The 21,128-nt window shown below is 38.3% G+C and overlaps 1 protein-coding gene across 2 annotated transcripts in view; it reads right to left on the bottom strand.

The window, feature by feature from the left end:
- Positions 1-21,128, bottom strand: part of UNC5C (unc-5 netrin receptor C) — a 560,809-nt gene that overhangs the window by 190,997 nt on the left and 348,684 nt on the right. For both annotated transcript variants that reach the window (XM_073589804.1, XM_073589811.1), the window contains exon 4: positions 5,464-5,607. In XM_073589804.1, coding sequence (XP_073445905.1) covers positions 5,464-5,607 — 144 coding nt within the window. The remainder of the gene's footprint in view (positions 1-5,463; positions 5,608-21,128) is intronic.

Here is a 21,128-nt window from a genome sequence, read left to right as displayed (position 1 = left end):
ACTATATGCAATGTGTATTATACTATATGGCCTTCCTTTCCCTTAGGCTGGACATTACATTCATACCCTGTATTTCCCCATGGCTGGGTGTCCATTAGTCAGTTGGGAGTCAGTATTACAAACTAGGGCCGGGGTCACACTTGCGTGTGCAATGCGAGAAACTCGCGTATCAACACCTGGCACTGCTGCCGGCATTCAGCATCGGAGTGTGCAGCTGCTTGTATTTCTATGCAGCCGCACACTCCTGTGCCGGGTATTGATGCAAGAGATGCGCGAGTTTCTCGTATCATACTCACAAGTGTGACCCCAGCCTAGAGGTTAGACTTTATGTTATTTTCATGCACTATTGCTATTTATTAATTTACTGCAGGTTATTTGCTCATTTTGTTTTTATTTTAGGTTTTGTTTGTTTAGTGGCCGGTATGAACATGCGCCTACATGCTGTATGCATACCAACTTATATTCCAGCTCATCTCTTTAAGTTTTTGCTTCAGGATTTTTGAGCTCTGCGCAAATTAGGGCATGAACTGGTTTTCCCTGAGGGAAACATTACATTCATATAGTCCCCCTTGACCTGGTGCCCACTAGCTCAGCCCTTATTCACATTACGTCACTTCACATACGGTAAGGTTTTAATACTAGAGGTTAGGACACTCCTGAATGGGATCATCTTGACGTGGTGGGATGGCTGTTACGTTTTTTTGGTCAAAATTAAGTTAACTAAGTACCCTATATTATTTTCATGCACTATTGCTGATTACTTATTTATTGCAAGATCTTTGCTTATTTTTTTTATCTTAGGTTTTGTCTGTTTAGTAGTCAGTGTGAACATGTGCTTGCACACTGCATGCACACCAACTTAAATTCCAGTTCATCTCTTTATGTTTTGGTTCTGTATTCTTGTAGCAATCTAATATTATCTAACCATAAGAAACTACTTAATTTTAACTCCTTTATCACTGTGCGATTTTCTGTTTTCGAGCTCTCGTTTTTACTACCCTTCTTCCCAGAGCTGTATCTTTTTTATTTTTTTGTCAATATAGACATATCAGTGCTTGTCTTTTGTAAGACACCATTGATTTTACCATATAGCTTTACTGACAAACGAGAAACAAATTTCGAGCGTGGTGAAATTGCAAAGAAAAGTGAAATTCCACAATTTTAGGGTTTTTTATTTACCTTGTTCACAAAATGCTAAAACTGATCTGGCAATATGATTCCCCAGGTCAGTATGAGTGCAAAGAAACCAAACCTGTATAGATTATTTTTTATCTAAGTAGTAAAAAAAAACCTCCCCGTAAATTCATAAGAAAAAAATTGCTTATGTCACCATTTTCGGAGTACCATAACAGCTCCATTTTTTATGATCTTGGGCTGGGTGAGGGCTTATTTTTTGCGCCCCAAGTTTATGTTTTCATTGACACCATTTCAGGGTAGATATGATGTTTTAATCGCCCGTTAATGAATTTCATTGTAATTTTATGGTGGCAAAAAAAATGTAATTCTGGAGTTTCGATTTTATTTCATGCTACCAATCTGATTAATTTACTTTATATTTTTAGATCGGATATTTCTGAAAGCAGTGATACAAATGTTAACGTATTTTTCTGATTATAAGACACACTTTTTTCCCCCAAAATTTGGGGGGAAAATGGGGGAGCGTCTTATAATGCGGCTATATGTTACCGGTCGCAGGCTGTGATGAGGGGGTGTTCGGATGTGTGGTGCGGCGAGCTGCTGCAGGTGTTCGGTGCTGCGAGTGTTCAGTGCTGTGGGGGCTCTGACTAAATCTTATGAAAGCCCAGAGCCCCCGCAGTTACATGGCTGAGATCTCCTGAGATCTTGGTGCCGAGATCTCCATCTGCGCATGCGCCACCCCCGGCCGGCAGCCATTTTCCCGGAGTCCAGTCCTCCGCATAGGAAACCATATAACTGCAGGGGCTCTGGGCTTTCACAAGATATCAGCAGAGCCCTTGCAACACTGAACACCTGCAGCAGCGCACTGTACCGCGCATCCGAACACCCCCTCATCCAAGTCTGCAGCAACTCTCCACTCTTGCCTCCTATAGCGGCGATCCTGAGACCCCACTTCACCGCAGCCACCACCCCCAGTAAGCAATAAGACGCATGGATTATAAGCACCACCATTTTATTAAAAAAAAGTTTTTTTCCCATTTTTCTTCTCAAAATTTGGGGTTTGTCTTAAATCTGGTGAGTCTTATAATCTGAAAAATACAGTATACAGTATGTATTCGTTTAAATTGTTTTATTTTCAAATGGAGGTAATTTGAACATTTGTGTGCTTTTTTAACATTTTTTATAGCTTCACTAATCTCCTTAGGAGACTTGAAGCTGCAATTATCTGATTGCCCGTGCTACACATAGCAGGGCTTCAGCTGTCCTGTGCAGGAAGAGAAGTGGGCTCAACCCTGTAGCCCGCTTTAAAGGCAGGAAAATGATCTTGGACATACCAATACGTCCAAGGTCATGAAGCGGCTAATTAAAAAAAATTGTATAAAGATCTCTTTTTATTAATATATTCATACATGGAAGAATGTAAACTAGCCACTTGTGAGTTTGTGGGCCTTATGCTGGTTTTTCACTAGGGACCTAAAAGTTCAAACTTTTCCTCTAACTATATTTTTACATATCAAATTTTTGCAGCCATGTAACTTGCACACATAGAAAATACAGGCACAAGCCTTCTGCATTATTGAATCCAATCTAGTGGAAAAAGGGTCTGTAAAGGGGTCCATAGCTAAGTTCATCTCCACTTTTTAGTTTATGGAATTTAGCAAAAGCAATTAATCACTTTTTCTTTTCTTAGAAATACTTCAATAGTGTTTTTATCAGGAATCCAGGTGTTGTTCTGTATGATTCAGGAAAGTTGAACAGAAAGTAGTTTCTCAAAAACTTATTTTATTGGATAATGATAAGTACTCATTATGACTGATTAATGTGTCATTGGCTAAATAATAGTTATATGCTCCTCTTCATATTTGATACCTGGGTGTTCTTTTGTTATTATATCTGTGAGCAGTTTGCTGGTTGTTGAGATATTCCCTCTGACAAATCAACAAGACATTTAATTTTATTCATAATAGATTAAATTCCACTGATATAGACTGATTTATGTAGTGTAATTTTATCAGAAAGCAGCAGCAATTATGATGAATTTTAGTCAATCATATAATAGCAATAGTCAACTGTAAAAAATCAGTGAGCAATAAAATCTAAAATGTCTGAATATATTATACATTTGGAAAACCTGCATATTTGTATAGTGAAGATGCACTACTACCAATCATCCCAACCAAAGTCACACTACTTAGATATTGAGTAAGGAACTTATCCATAATTTTTCAACTGCTGTGTCCTCCTATATGATCATACACATGTTTCGCAAACCACTTCTTCAGGAGATCACTGAAGTAATGTAATGGTCTCCTTTAAATTAACGTTCTGTGGCGATGGTATAGCTTGTTACTATGGCGCATGTGCAGCGAAACCGGTACCACAACACTGCCCCACTTCCTTTAATGATGATAAGATGAGATGTCACTCCAAGAATCTCAAGAGATTCAGGAATTGTGTTTGTTGTACCATTGAAGACTGGGAGTGGAGAGCAGTTAATATTCATTCTTTTTAATAGAGGGTGTACTTTATCTCCCAGCAGCTGCAGGAGTCGCACGCACATAGTCCCAGGCATGGGGAGCAGGGAATATTCCGGCAGCTTATCTCGATGTGTGAGGGCGCATGGCAGTGACCTCAAGTGCTGCTACACACTGAAATCAGCTGCTGTCATAAGCACAGGATGCAGCGCTGTGAGGGAGAGGAAGAAAGGTGAGTATAATCATGGATACCAGAATGGGGTATGGTAATCATGGAACTCAGGATGGGGATATGATGGCCATGGAAACCAGGATGAGGATATGGGGGCAATTGATACCAGGATAGGGATATGGGGTCATGGATACCAGGATGGGGATATGGTAATCATGGATACCAGGAAGGGGATATGGTTGGTGGCCATGGAAACCAGGATGAGATATGGGGCGATTGATACCAGGATAGGGATATGGAGGCCATGGATACCAGTATGGGGATATGGTCGCCAAGGATACCAGGTTGAGGATATGGGTGGCCATGGATACCAGGATAGGAAGGGATGAGGGGGCCATATATACCAGGATTGGGATCATATATATACCAGAATGGGGGATAGTAGTACAGAATTTGGGACATTACTACTATAACAGAATCAGCAGGAGATCCATCCCCCATAACAGTGCATCACAACCACTTTTTTTCTTCAATTTTTTTTCCTCCTCTAAAACCTAGGTGCGTCTAAAGAGTCTGAAAAATATGGTATATTAGAGAAGCGTTTAGATTAAGGCATTAAATAGATAAGCATTTAGAATTAAAATTAATTTGTACTTTGGACCACCCTTTTATGTGTTTTAAACACAAGCTATATTATCTGTAAAAATAAATCAAAATGAATGTATTAATGTACTAAACGTCATCCTGTGTCATGACTTGCAGAGGGGCAGTGTGTGTTTGTGTATTTTGTAGAGGGGCAGTGTGTGAGCATGTATTTTTAGATGGGCAGTGTGTGGGTGTGTGTATTTTTCAGAGGGGCTGTGTGTGTATATTTTGCAGAGGGTCAGTGTGTGTGTGTGTGTGTGTGTATTTTTCAGAGGGGCAGTGTGTGTATTTTTCAGAGGGACAGTGTGTGTATTTTTCAGAGGGGCAGTGTGTGTATATATTGCAGAGGGGCAGTGTGTGTATTTTTCAGAGGGGCAGTGTGTGTATTTTTCAGAGGGGCAGTGTGTGTATATATTGCAGAGGGGCAGTGTGTGTATTTTTCAGAGGGGCAGTGTGTGTATATATTGCAGAGGGGCAGTGTGTGTATATATTGCAGAGGGGCAGTGTGTGTATTTTTCAGAGGGGCAGTGTGTGTATTTTTCAGAGGGGCAGTGTGTGTATTTTTCAGAGGGGCAGTGTGTGTGTGTGTATTTTTCAGAGGGGCAGTGTGTGTATATATTGCAGAGGGGCAGTGTGTGTATATTTTGCAGAGGGGCAGTGTGTGTGTGTATTTTTCAGAGGGGCAGTGTGTGTATATATTGCATAGGGGCAGTGTGTATTTTTCAGAAGGGCAGTGTGTGTATTTTGCAGAGGGGCAGTGTGTATTTTGCAGAGGTTGCCGTTTGAGCTCTCTGTCTCTAAAAGGTTCACCATCACAGCCATAAACATTACATCTGTGGTCCATAGGATGTCTTTGATGTTGAACCATAGCCTTATTAACTGAACAAGTGCTGCGCTGCAATGACAGACACAGTCCATAGTCACTCAACAGTGTGTCATTGTTATTGGATAGAAATTAGAAGGCCATACATACACCTTAAATAATTACTAGCTCCTATAATAACTGGATCATAATGACATTTTTCAAATACTCACATGCTATTCTAACATATGCTTTCCTGCTTTTGGTGGTTCCTGCAGAGCTCCAGGCGACACATTGACACCAGTAATCTTCTAGTCCAAACAACTCTTCTACTTGTTGTCGTGAGATCTCAATACTCACTTCTCGGACTATGAGACCTGCAAAAATACAGTACCAGGAAATAAGATAATATAGCACATAACTATAAGAAATAAGCACATCGATACTGCTATATAGTAGTCTAGCATGAAATCATCAAGATGTAATATCTCATCATAATGTGTTTTGCTTGAATACAGAAGATACCCCTTTGCTGTGATCAATGGCATCAATGATAACTCTCCAAAATTACTGTAATAGTAAAAGTTCATTCATTTTGGTCACTGACTACACATGACAAATTTAAAAAAAATGTTCTCCATTATTTTCTAATTTGTAATTAATGTATAGCATGGATTATCCCTGCGTGAGAGGGGGAAAAGGTGGTGCTTTCTGAACGCAGTAACTTTATAATCAATATGGGAATAAAATGAAAGATGTCTCTCATCTGGCTAGGTTGTACAAATGGTGCACAACTCCATATGTGTATATATTGCAAGTAAGAGGGGATGCTGTTGGCATAACCTCCAGAATGGAGTATAATCCAAGATAAGACCAACCAATGAAGTTCCAAATGTTCACCAGGAATGAACAAAAATTATTAAAAATATATGAAAACCAAAACTCGTTTCAGCTGTGACCAGCCTTCTTCAGGTGTCACTTAAAGAAATGTTGTCACAGCTGAAAAGCGTTGTGGTTTTAATAAATTTGTCATCATTTTTGTCAATTGAGGACTATCATTTGGAATGTCATTGGTTGACGCACTGAACACTTGGATTTTTTATCTTCAATTTATTATTAACTCAGATTCACCCTGGTGAATTGTTCCACAATATCTCTTCTGGAGTTACAACTTTATCAAACTCAATCAACAAGTTAAATGGGTCATCCAGTATTAGAATAAAAGCCTTCTCCTCTTTTTTCCCCCTGAAATAGCACCACTCTTGTCTATGGACTTTGTCCTAGTATTACAGCAAAGCAGAATTGAAGTGAATGAGCTGAGTTGCATTACCAGACACAAACCGTACACAAGAGGGGCACTTTTGGATAATTTCTTAAAGGTTTTGCGGTTTCTAACATTTAAGAGCCATATTTAGAATTTGGTAATCAAAAAAAATGTTTTATCAATTGACAGCAACAGAAATCAATAGCCTTGAGTATAATCTTAGTTCTATAACACTAAGTTCTTGATACTTTCCCGAAAGAGATGTAAATTTGCGGTGTGTTATTACAACGCCGTTATGTATCACACTTTGAACTTGTTGATCAAATACTTCATTTATAAGAAAAGAAAACCCAACAGAAAAATGGATATCAACAAGGATGAAAGGCTGCTTTCACAGTTTTCAGGATACCACGTCATTTAACCTAAGGCTGTAGCTACACAAACCTTGAATTCAAGGGATGAATGATCCTATTTGTGATGCACCGAGAATCCAAACAGCTATCAAAAGCCAAGCCAGTCCTTTGATTTCTCTTTAGGCTCTCAGAGAGCTCCTATTCACAGCGCAGGCCATTATTTGCTGTTTGTGCACAGTTGTATACGTGCATTCATGTTGCACGCTGTTTATATCTAAAATGCACTTCCAAGCATAATAAGCATAATTCCAGCTAATAGAGCATGTAATATGTGAACGTCTTCTGGTGGGAATATACTTTGTTCTACCTATCACCTCTCTGCATAATTAACCAGGATATTATATTTGCAATTAAGGAGATATTTTTGAAAAATAAATAAATAGGCATATAAATAAATTAGTAAAGATAAAAGAATTATCTTGAGTAATTACTGCAAATAATTGAAATATCCTAGGAAAAAGAAAATAAAGAGGAGAACGCATCGTCGGCGCGCATCCCCATGCTTCCCGAAAGATAATTCGAAGGCAATTTGAGGCCTTTTGTGAAAAAAAGGGAGAAAAACAGTTGATAACACAAATATAAATTCAAAGAGAATGTGTGTTTAACCTGCCAACCTCTCAAACAGCAAGCATGAGAAACAAGCTTCTCCAGCATGCTATGGGAATGTTTTAATAATGAGGGTAACAAGCAAGTTCAAAGCAGTTTGGTGGTTTGGGAGTTGAGGTACTTAAATATCAGAGTTACATTAGTAGCAGTCGAATGCACAGTCACCTTGCATCAGAGATTTACATAAAAGTGGAAAAACTCGAAAACTGTCGCTGAAAAAGAAATAGGCCTGTGTTCTGTGTATTGCCAACCTTTTAATCACCCTACAAGATGTTTTACGGTGAAATTAAATAGAAATAAGATAATGAGAAATATGTTAATCATTTAGGGTAATCTACTATATACCGTGCCTCAAAGTATGAAAGTATTCGCTATTTTTGGAAGGTCCGCCAAGACTAGTCTGTGTTGACTTGCTATTCCACACCTGGTGAAAGAAATTACTTTATGCTTACACTGTTAAATGTTTAGGACATGTTTAGTAAGCCTTAGGCCTCATTCAGATGTCTGTTGTACTCGTTGTACTCATGCACTGAAAAAACAGACCGAATATTTTGATCAAATTTTGATCTGAGTTTGATCAGAGCGTGGTCCGAATGTCATCAGTTTTCTCGCACGTGAAAAATACGTTTTTCCACATTTTCCTTTTTGACAGTCTGTGAAAATCGGACCGCACTCAGACAACATCCGAGTATGGTCCAATTTTACCACTGACTCATAGACTTGCATTGCCAATTTTGGTCTGACCCTTCAATCAAAATTCAACATGTTTATGCAATTTTATGGACATGTGAATGGGCCCATAGACTAGCACAGGTACGAGCGCTATCCATAAAAACCACGAATAGCACTCATAGGCAAAGATTGAAAGTATGAATGAGGCCTTAGATAGGTGTTCCACCACTAAGCGCACTTTGTTACATTAGTCATGTTTTGAAAAAGGAAAGTGGCTTTTTGGTGCTTGTTCTGACACCCAGGTACTTTTTAGGTACTTTACAAAAAGGCTTTAAAGCGGGTTGAGCTGTTATACCAAAGTGAAATCACTTATTTTTGCAGCGCTGGAGTCCTGGGTTCAAATCCCACCAAGGACAACATCTGCAAGGAGTTCGTATGTTCTCCCAGTGTTTGCGAGGGTTTCCTACGGGTACTCCCACATTTCAAAGACATACTGATAGGGAATTTAGATTGTGAGCGCCATCGGGTACAGCGATGATAATGTGTGCAAATTGTAAAGCGCTGCGGAATTTGTTGGTGCTATATAGAAATAAAGATTATTATTATTAATCCTATAGAAACCTATTTTAATACATTTACATTAGCAGCTCTTTAGCTCTGATCCTTTACATCACAACTGTAATCAATCTGAGAGCCTTTCTTGTCAGTAGAAGTTCTGTTTTGCTATCTCAGTCTCATAATTAGTTTAGGACCAGGCCATTTTCCTCCAGTCCTGGCAAGGCACATTTTTGGGTTTAATAGTACATGCCACTCTAAAACTTTTTTCGTTTGTGTATTCAATTAATTTTTGCCTACTTTTTCATTTTTTTTAATGATATCTGGGGAAAAAGTAGAATTTTTTTACAATCACAAAGGACAGCTAGAAAACATTTTAAATTGCGTTCCCCAGCAATTCAGACTGGTGTTGTCTCTTTTTTTAATCATGTATTTTTTATTTAAAGAAGCATATAAAAGTTTGGGCACCCCTGGTCAAAATTATTGTTATTGTGAACATTTAAGCAAGTTGAAGATTAAATGATCTCTAAAAGGCCTAACATTGTAGATGACACATTTCCTTTGTCTAATGGCAATTTACATCTTTTACATTTTAAAAATTACAAAAGGAAAAATAGGCAGATGCAAAAGTTTTGGCATCCTGCATGGTTAGTACCTAGTAGCACCCCATTTTGAAAGTATCACAGCTTGTAAATGTTTTTTGTAGCCAGACAAGAGTCTTTCAATTCTTGTTTGAAGGATTTTCATCCATTCTTTCTTGGAAAATTCTTTCGGTTCTGAGATTCCTGGGTTGTCTTGCATGCACTGTTATTTTGAGGTCTAGCCACAGATTTTCAATGATGTTCAGATCAGGGAGCTGTGAGGACCATAGTAAAATCTTCAGCTTGTGCCTTTTGAAGTAGTCTACTGTGGGTTTTGACGTGTGTTTAGGATTATTATCCATTTGTAGAAGACATATTCTTTTCAATGTCAGCTTTTTTACAGATGGTGTTATGTTTGCCTCAAGAAATTATTGAAATGTTATTGAATCCATTATTCCCTCTACCTGTGAAATCTTCCCCTTGATATTGGCTGCAACACAAGCCCAAAGTATGATTGATTAACACCCCGATGCTTAATGGCTGGCGAGATGTTCTTTTCCTGAAATTCCGTGCCCTTTTTCCTCCACACATACCTTTGATCATTAAGGCCAAAGAGTTCTATTTTAACCTCATTTCTCCACAGTACTTGTTTCAAAAGGCATGAGGCTTGTTTAGATGTTCTTTTGTATACTTCTTATGCTGAATTTTATGGTGAAGACACTGGAGTCGTTTTCTTCTGATGACTCTTCCATGAAGGCCATCTTTGTGCAGGTGTCTCTGAACAGTAGAACAATGTATAGCAATTCCAGAGTCTGCTAAATCTTTTTAAAGGTCTTTTGCAATAAAGCGAGGTTTCTGATTGTCTCTATAGCATTCCTGCAAGCAGCTCTAACTGAAATTTTGCTTGGTTTTCCAAACCTTATCTTGACCTCCACTGTTTCTTGTAACTGCCATTTTTTAATTACTTTTCAAACTGAGGAAAAGCAACATAAAAACGTTTTACTATCTTCTTATAGCTTTCTCCTGCTTTATGGGTCTCCACCATTTTCATTTTCAGAGTGCTAAACAGCTGCTTAGAAGAATCCATGGCTGCTTTTTTTGGCACACGTTTAGAGGAGGCTGGGTATTTATAAAGCTGGGAAATTTGAATCACCTGGCTTTTCCTAATGATGATAGTGAACAAGCCATGACTCTAACAGGATAATTAAGGTCTGAAACCTTGATCAAAGTTATCTGAGCACACAAATATTCACGGGTGCCCAAACTTTTGCATAGGCTTTTACTTTTTGTAATTTTTAAAATTTAAAAGATGACAATATATGTATATATTCTGCCTAAAACACAAAGGAGATGATTTCATGTTCAACTTGCTTAACTGTTCACAATAACAGTAATTTTGACCAGGAGTGCCCAAACTTTTACATGCTACTGCTCTTATTTTTCATGTTATTTTTCTTCATTTGTTTTTCACACTGTGCAATCCAGAATGCCTTAAAAGACCTTTGGGTAGGGTGGCATATTACCATATTAATACAATCTTTTTATTGCTAATTTCACCTGTAACTGGGGCTAGTATATTAGCCCCAATTACCCTGCAAATCCAGCCCCCTGCCTGAATATAAGATCTGACAGGATCCCCTAGGAATCAAAAGCTTCTGTTCCCTCCCTAGACCCAGTGATCACGACCATTAGGTCTGGAGGAAAACACACTGTCAATGCTTCCTGATCCGTATACACAAGCACTGGTTGAGCACTGTATATACAGCAATCAAAAACTTAGACATGGTAATAAATCATGTTTGCCTTCTACATGGATAGTATAGCCGGCTCGCAACCCCTGCAGCTTCATAATTTTTTGCAAGTAGCTTACTCCTCATTGATATTTTAGAATGTCATTGTAGAGTAAAGTGCAGACTGCCTGGATGTTTACGTAGTCTACAGGCAGTCCCAAAGTAGTTAAACGTTATATTGAAGATCTGCCTGTTCAGATTGGATGAGAAGACTATCACAAGCTCACCCACTAAAAGGTCAGTGTATGAAGAGCTGAATTCAATTACAACAAGAATTAATAAACATTCTAAATAACTAAACCAAAATTTATTCACGAATGATCAGGCAACTGCCACACATATTATGAGACATATTTGCTTAAAGAAGCACTCCCATCAAAATTTTTATCCTATTAATATATTGCAATCTTCATATCATATAGCACTGTGTACTTACAATTGCTCATTTTGACCTTCTAACCAGCTAACTCTTCTCTTTTCCACTAGGTCTATGACATCATGTGATTAAAAACTAATAGGCTGAATCCTTTTAAGCTGTATTTGGAAACAGGAGGTCAATTTTCCCTGCATGAGTCATCACTGCAAAAATCTCTGGCAGGGGGAAAAAACGGAGCAGCTCGGTCACGAGTTGAAGAGGGGATTGATAAATGCAGGAACAAGAGACTTCCTGTTTCTATATAGAGCAGAGAAAAGATAATTTCCTGGGTAGAAAGGCAAAATGAGAAACTGTAAGTACACAGTGCTATATAATAGGATGATTGCAATACATTAACAGGATAAAAACTTTGAGGGAAGGAGTGCTTCTTTAAGACTATAGCTGTAGATTATTTTGAATAACATATTGAATATTGTATATTCATTTCTGCACAGCATGTTGCAACCTTTAATGTAGTTTTTATTTTGAAAATTTTACTATAGGAAACAAGTACAATATTATCCCCTCCTTTTTTTCCTCTTACGTTTACATATATTATTGAGGAATAAACAATAGACTGTCATTAGAGAAAATTCAAGGTGAAACTGCAGTCAACATTAGCAAAGTTCACACAATCGTGCCCTTTGAAATTCATGGAATACCAGAAACTGTATCACCAAGGTTAAGCAAAATGTTTTTTTCAGTATTTGGCAAGATAGTACAATGCTTTGAGCTTCTGGCAACATTACTGTACACATAAATGTGTCATTAAGATGTAACACAAGAAAAATTAAAATACAGCATGTCTCATCTACTCAAGGTCCTGGAACGACTGTGGCCTTTTAAATGATTTTTTTGCAGTTGATTCTGCAATTATCGATGCCACTCTAAAAGCATTTTGATGTACTCGAAAATTTATGTCATAGACACAAATACAGTAAAACGTACATCGTAGGCCAAAAGTGACAAGCCGAGTATGGCAACTGGTAAATCAACTGAAGACGAATTGAAGCCATTAGAAACAAATGTCACAGTCTGTTGGTTGATTCTAGTCAGGAGTGGAAATGATCTATAATGCTGCAGTACAAGCACAATATTAAACCCACTCACAGCATTAAATACAACAGTGCAGCATTCTGACCATGTAGAGCTGAAAAACAGAGAAGGGCTAAATACAGGGCCAGCACTAGTGGAGGGGCTGCTTAATGTTCGTAGACCAAAATATGAAACCAGTACTAGAGATCAGAGGTTGCAGATAGTCTTTTACTTATTTATGACCGCTCCTGCAAGTCTCATTATCCAACAGGTTTTACAACTTCTCATTGGTTACCACTATAACATCTGAACCCCTCCACCAGATGCCCCCCTTACCATGCCTATATTTCTAAATATTACTCATCTGTCCCAGCACCATTGAGCCTTGCCCGCTTGCGTTATGTCTGGCTATCTCAAAATTCATCTACGGCAGGTTAATCTGGTAATTTAGCAAGCAAATTAATGCCAGCTCAGGCAGTCATGACTTACCTGAGTATTCAGGAAAGTATACCACCTTTTTCCATATGCTTTTAAATAATTACCCTCATCTTCCTCTAAACTTTGCTCCAGCTAGATGTCTAAATATCCTCTCAAATCCTGTTTGCTTTCCAGCATTACTACTTTTACTTTCTTTACTCTGCATAGTCTGTGTACAAGTTGGAAACTTTTTTTGATTGCATGTACTGCATGCACTATGAAAGGTGTAGTGTTAGTAATTTATTTTTATTCATTAGCAAAATGCAAAGAGAAGACAATTGAGGGCACCAAGAAACAGTCAATGCTGAGAAGCATACACACAGTGGTCGAAAAAGGAAATTTACTGCAGTAAATTAAGGCATAGCATGATTACTTCCCTTCCCAAAATTGGAAAATGTCCACCAGTGTCATCTGCTCAAAATGAGCAAAAGTCTTGCCAGAAGGGGTCTTTTTGAAAGAAATGCTACTAAAAACTAAAACTAAAGAAAAGTTCAGGATTGAAACAAGGTCATGTGCCTAAACTATGCACAAAAACATAGGAACTGGGGAGCTTAAAAAATGGCAGCAAATAGTATGGACTGAGGAGTCAAAATACTTGACTGTAATAGAATGCAGTTTGGTAGCAATAGGGCTCAAGAGAGGTACAACAACAGTGTGTAGGCAACACTAAAGCATGATGGAGGTCTCTTGCAAGCTCGGGGCTGCATTTCATCAAGTAGAGTTGGGATTTGGTCAAGATTATTTGTGCCCTCAATCCTGAGAAGTACATAACTTCCATCACGTAGTACAATCATGGAGGCAACTGATTTATTCAAGATTTATTCTGCAGCAGTTCAGCAACCAAAACATTCAGCCAATGTCATGAGAAACTGTCTTCATCATATAAAAGAACATGCAGTCCTGGAAGTGATGAATTGGTTCACAAAGCCCCAATATCAATATTTTCAAGTCTGTCTAGTATTACATGAAGACACAGAAGGATTTGTGTAAGCCTACTTCTATCAAAGATGTGGGGTTTGTTCTCTAAGATGTTTTGAAAAATGTTCCTGCAGAATTACTTAAAAAATTGTGTGCATGAATACATAGAAAAATTGATGCTTTTCATGCTGCTTTGAAGGCACAGGGTGGTCACACTTAATTTGATTCATGTTTCTCTTTTGTTCATTCACTTAACATTTTGCAAATTGATAAAAAATATACTATTAATTTTTCTATTAACGCTTTTATTTTTTTAAACATTCTTATTTTGCAGTATTTTTTTCTACAAATGTCTAAAACTCTGTACAATAGTTTTTTGCTTCTTCAAATCTTGCTGCAAGTTCCTGATTGAACATAAGTCCATGCAAATTCTGTGGTTAAGCATAGCCCTGCTGCAAGTACCTTTGTGCATGTTTATCCTTGAAAATGCTGTGGTCAACAATTTCTCTGCTGCTAGTTCCTATCTGCTCATACATCTCTACTATTCCTGACGTTAACCATATTGCTGCTGCAAAATAGCTAATTGCATATAACTGCTTTCCAACTGCATCTACTGCTTTCAGGTTTGCTTACTCATCTGCCGCCCTGCATACCCTGCTGTCCTAATTCTCTCTAATCCATGTGTTGTTCATTTTTGTTGCATCGCCTCTAATCCGAGCAGAACACTCTGACCTATTGCTAGTAGAATACACTTCACCAGTTTAGCCCTTAACACTAAAGGGCCTATCACACTAAACGATATCGCTAGCGATATCGCTATAACGTCACAGTTTTTTGTGACGCTATAGCGATATTGCTAGCGATATCGCTGTGTGTGATACTTACCTCCGACAGCTCCCCCGCTGGTTATCGCTGATCGCGCGAGAACGTCCTGGACTGTTTCTCGTCGTCAGCTTCCTGCTGGGCTTCCTGTGGCGGCGACGAGCGATGCGTGGACGCGGGCAGGAGGACGTCAGGATAGCCTCGTCTGACAGGTAAGTAGCGACCCCCGGCCCCTACTATGTCGCTGGTGAGATCTGCCTGTGTGGCAGCTCACTAGCGACCACTTAGCGATGCACCAGCGATCCTGACCGCGTCATATCGCTGGTCGGGATCGCTGGTGCATCGCTAAGTGTGTTACCTTTAAGTCCACCAACTATCACTCTGCAAATATAGCACCAGGATGAGTGGAAAGGGGTATGAGGTCACTGGACTATCTTTGCTGGTTCTTCGTAAAATTGTAATCCTTGTACACTCTATAGCCATGACTCACTATACACTAAGCACATAGTTTAGTATATAGTGAGTAACTATATAGGGAGTAGCCACTATATACTAAAGAATGCAGAACAGTAACTATAGTGGGCGTAAAGTTTTGCATTCAAACTTGGGCCCTAGGCCTTAGGGGGCCAAAAGGTCTCTTCAGCTCATACGAGAAGATAAAAACTATTTAAGGCCACTGACATTTGAGTGCCCTATTGGAAATTTTGCTTTGACACCCACAAACTTCAAGATACCCTATAGAATGGATGTTTTAATCAAAGTTCTTATAAGTCCATGATGTTAGCACTGGCTACATGGACCTCTTTATATGGAATTATTGTGATATTTATTTATAGTATTGTTATAAAATTCTTGCATTGCTCAGTGAGACCTTTTTGCAATGTTTTTTGACTTTTATCTTTTGTTACCTTTAATAGCCTAATAAACTAATATGTTGTCTTTCACACACAATTTCCTTGAAAAAGCTAAAAAGGCGAAACGTGCGTCGGACTCCAGGAATTCTGTGAACAGGCGATTAAATGGGTATGTGCTCATGTTATATGTGATTACCAGCATGGGGATTTTTTCCTCTATATGGCACTTTGCACTTTACAGACCACTATGGGTCTAGGTGGATATATGCTTACATGCTGATATATTTTTGCACTTTACCATTACCTGTATCCATTCCTTTATTCCTGTATTTGTGTGTATTTCACTTGGGTATACATTCCTTCCTCTTACTTGTATTTTGTTTGTCTATTTATCTATGATATGAATTTACTTAATAAAATTTATTTTTTATTTATGATATACAGTATCTCTCTTTGTGAGTGGTGTGCTCAGGATACACGCCCCTGTACTTTATGCATGCTGGGAAGTCCTTTATGGTGAAGGTTCCCCTACCGCATTAGTATGTTTTTGGACATTTTTGTGGTTATGTTGTCTTTCTGTTGCAATAATTTTGAAGATATCAGTTGCTTTATTTTTTGCTCAAAATTTGCACAATCTTATGGCTGCATGTCAATATTCTCTATTTAATCCTGTTGCACATACAGATTTTATCTGTGAGGCAAATTTATTTCTACGGGATTGTTGTTTCTTTAAATGGTTTATACTGTCCTATTATCCCGACTTTGTAATCGTTATATCGTCTCCACTGCTAAAACTGACACTATTTTAAAAGGATCAAATTAAAATACTTTCACACTTCTGGCAGGTGTTATTTTCATAAAAAAAAAAACACACACATGTAAGAGAAAATAAAAAATAATAGGCTAGATAATAGCGGCCAATGGTTTGAGCTTTGCATTAAAACTGTGGTAACCGTCTCACAAAGAAAATCTGTGCACTTTTTATTTCTGGTTCAGAGGATTTACATGCTCTCTCTAATGATCTGGGCTGTCAGCGCTCAGCAATGCTTCCCAGTCTTCAGATTACTGCTCATGCAAAATTGAAGCACTTTTGAGGCAGTTAGAAGCAGCAGATGAATCTCAATGTGCAGCACAAGGTGTAATGGCACTTCAGCACTTGTTAGGCAGAGGGTGGTAATCACAGGGCGGAAAAATACCCCAAAACGTATAGGAGACTATATAGTTATATTTTCATTTTCTTGTTTTTTTGTGATGTATAAAATATGCATTCAAATATAACAAGCCTATAAGAGAAATACCTAATTAGCAATTACTGAACATTTCCAAATATTACAAATATAGGACACTGCACCACTTTTATAGAATAACCACCTTACTTACATAGGCCACCACTCATTTATTTTGTGCAGCTATAAAGGGGCTTTCACACTGCGTTCACCTGATCAGTGTCTCGGTTGGGGCTCACGTTCAACCCCCCCGCTAAACGGGATTTGGGGGTATGTGCCGTCGGGGCCATAGACTACAATGGTGCCAACAGAGTCAATATGTGCTCTGACGTGCAACATTTTTGGGCATGTACGTCTACTAGAGGGGGACACTCAGACATAGTAGACTGCATCTGGGTGTCTGCCTTCAGTAGTCATATACTCCTGAAAATTATGCACAACAGAGAGCATGTTCGCAGCCCTGGTCTATGGCCCCGCAAAACGGCATTTGGACACAAGCCCTGATGGGACCCACAAACATGCAGAGAAGTGCAACGTGAAAGCATCATGAGGATGAATAAAAAGTGCAAGTGCCATGGTGCAATATACACATGGAGTTGCATGCCATCTGTATAGCAAATAATTATATCTTTGTCATAGTTATTATTTTTTATTTATTTATATAGGACTAAAACAATTAAACAAGGCAGCAGCGATTATATTCCTAAGAGTAACAGATTGTCCTCAACAACTGTGGAAATCTTACATTTACCAAAATGTACAGGAAGGGGTACATGCCAATCTTGCTTGGGTGCCTCAGATTGCACACAGACAAGCATCTCCTGTCTGCCTGGGGCTCCCAAAAAGGGATCGTTTTTGCACAGATTTGTCACTTTCCGAAAAGCAGATGTCACCTACCCAGAGAGTGGACCTGAAGGGACCCCACCCCCAAGCCCACCCTATATACCACCCCATAAGGCCAAGCCCCACTAATTAGCATACTCTCCACCCTCCACCCCACTGTCATGTTGGCCTTCCCGTACGCTGTGGGGGGAGGAGGGTGACTCCGCTCCGGCCTTTCCTAACTTATTGTTACTCAGAAAAAAATAGATAATTTTTGGCCCACTACTTATCAAAAATCATGGCTTTTTCCATATAAACACCGGCAGTTTAGGCATCTGCCCTCAAAAATGAATAGTGTTTTTAGCTATTTTTTGCATCTTAAAAGGAAAAAAAAGGACTTCTCTACAGTGTGTTCTTAAAAAGCTGTTGGCTACTATCTGTTTACCAATAGCCAGCTATGTTGAGGTCACTTTCAATATTAAGAAGGCTGTGTTTGTGTTAAAAAGCTTGAAATGGGTTAAATACAGTCCTAGAATCCTCAAAGTTCTACACTCCTGTTTTCACAGTAATTCGAAGCTTTGCAGTATTTGTGATTCAGCACAAATTGATTTCCTGCTAATCATTTTTTTTTATCTGAAAATTTGACAAAACTTTTGAATTAAAATTTCAAAAGATTCACTCATCTCTGGTAACTGGTCATTAATAATTAATAGAGAAATGAAGGATGATATATTGATGGTAAGCACGTATACTTAGACTTATAGTTCTACAGTTCGATTTGTCTATAGCTTTAGATTTTGCTGAAAAAGAGCACGGTTCACTACTGTGTAGTTAAGTGTCAGAGTAATAAACTTCAGAGTCCTTACCAGAAATGATTACATTTATACAGTTGATCCTGCTGTTTTTGTAACATGAAGTAGGAAGAATATTATGTGTTTGTCTTCATCTTACAATTACGACCTGCAGAACATCATGCCACACATCAGATGACTTGGTACATAAAAAAAAAATCACTTTTGAAAGCTCTTTCGTCAAATGAAATATCATTTTGACATGGACTTCAGGTGTTCTGCCAAAGTGTATATAAGGGATCACCTCTTATGGTGAACGGCTTGTATTGTTCTAGGAACAGCAACTGACAATAACTATGACAACTGGTTATATAACAGTAATGTTCTACCATTATATTTCAAAGCCAAGGGCCACAAAGTCATCACTACAAGTGTCCCTCTAGATTACTATGGCTTATGTAGGAATATATTGCTGGAGCTCAAATCCATCCATCTATCTAGTTTCTATCTATCTCTTATCTATTATCTATCTATTTATCATCTATTCTCTATCTATCATCTCTCTATCTATCTATCCATTTACTATGAGTCTATTTATTTATTATGTGTCTGTCCTTCATTTTTCATTCATCTACAAAATGTAGGTGTTGGATATTATGGAATAATGCCAATTGGACACTGCAGCATAGACTACAGTACTATACTTGACATGCAGTCTCAGACATATGACGCATAGTGGTTGCATCAATTAACATATTTACAAACCGCTCTCCGTATACTTGACTGTCTCCTGGTCACCACAGATATGATCACAGTTAGTCATCACAGAAGTTCTGGTAACTTGCTGGCTTCTAGGCTGCTAACTCCGTTTTGCAGATCTAATGAGCACCTCTAATGTAACTATCCCTAACTTTCGCCATGACTCACATGCAGCTCTTCAGGACTCATTAGCTGCTCTCGAGTCCCAAACAGAAAAAAATTGCGCGACCATCATCATTATTGCATAAAAGTTCTTTAAATGGCAGTCCAAACACTCTTCGGTCTGGCTGTTTATCTATCTCATATACTTCTATCACAATTCTTCATGTTGTGCCGAGGCAGTTTGTTGCATGCAAAGGCACATTCACATCAAAGCTCTACCTCCAGTATAACAGATGTGAGAAGAAGTTGTATTACTGATCACAGTTTTCAAAAGGGAAACCCAAAAACTATGCTTATTATAGCCAGACTGGCGACTTTCAAGAAGCTGGATGATTGAAAAAAAAATACCACAGCGCAAATCTGTAAGATTTCAGTCAACCAAATTCTGATTTATTGAACAAAAAGGTCTGGATTTAAAAAAAAATGTAGACATGAAAATGTCTAGATACTCTGGTACAGTTGTGGCCAAAAGTTTTGAGACTGATATAAATTTGAGTTTTCAAAATGTTTACTGCTTCAGGGATTTTAGATGTTTTAGTTAGATGTTTACTGGGGAACAGTTATAATTATTTCATAAATTTTAAGTTTTTTATTGACAACCATATCAAGTTTATAGTGTTGGCCCTTATTTATCAAGACTTCTACATTTTATACTGTAATGCTGGATATCACCAAATCCTGACTGGTGGAAACCCATTCTTGACTAATAAGTGCTTTGATTTTGTTTCAATCTCTGTGTTTCTTTTTTCTCATCCGCTTTTTGAAGTCTGACCACTTCTTATTGGGATTGAAACCTTGGGGGTTTCCTGGCTATGAACCCAAAATATCAATGTTTTGTTCATCGACCAACATAGTTATCACTTTTGCATTGTAACACTGTGCTCCATCGTGGTGGAAACAGAATTGCTCCTGGATTGTTGGGAGAAATTGTTCTTGGAGGATGCTTAGATGCCATCCGTTACTAATGGCAGAGTTCTCAGGGAAAATAGTGAGTGAGCCCACTCCGTAGGATGAAAACTAGCCCCACAAATGATGGTCTCAAATATGATTTACTATTGACATGGCACAGAATTTATGGTAGTGCTCATCGTTTCTTCCAGATGTCCCAAACAGACTAAGGGTTCCTCCTCAGAGAAAATAACTTTACGCCTGTCCTCTCAGTCTAATCACTGTTCTTCGCGCAAACTTATTGTCTCTGATGAGATCCCATTTTGTCTGATTCACACATCTGGAAGAATGATTGCCAGAAGAAGAAAAGTTGAGCATAATTATGAGCCCAGTGTCATGCCAAAAGTAATGAATACTGAAACCATTCATGTTTGTTGTTGATTTTCATCCAAGGAGAGGACTCAGTAGCAATTTTGCCTAAGAACACTACCGTAAATGAAGATTGATAACTAAATGTCCTCCAAGAACAACTTCTTCCAACAGTCCAGGTGCAATGTGCTGATGAACAATGCTTTTTCAATCCTGATGGAACAGCATGTCACAAGGCAAATGGGATAGCTAAGTGGCTCAGTGAACAATTAAATAATGAGTCTTTGCATAAATTTGATGTCTTTTTTAATAAAAATGTAAAAAAAATTATGAGAATCTGAAATTCTTATAATTGTATTTCAGGAACCATAGAAAAATCTGACTAAAGGATCTAAAAACACTAAAGCAGCAAAATTTGAGAAAAACAAAATTTGTGTCAGTCACAAAAGTTTTAGCCACGGCATGTACAATAAAAAAAA

The sequence above is a fragment of the Dendrobates tinctorius genome, unplaced genomic scaffold (assembly GCF_039654945.1).
Source record: "Dendrobates tinctorius isolate UK_male_01 unplaced genomic scaffold, ASM3965494v1 ptg000011l, whole genome shotgun sequence".
In the NCBI taxonomy this organism is placed as follows: domain Eukaryota; kingdom Metazoa; phylum Chordata; class Amphibia; order Anura; family Dendrobatidae; genus Dendrobates; species Dendrobates tinctorius.
Note: the sequence above shows the minus strand (reverse complement) of the source record. Positions and strands in the feature narration are given on the sequence as shown.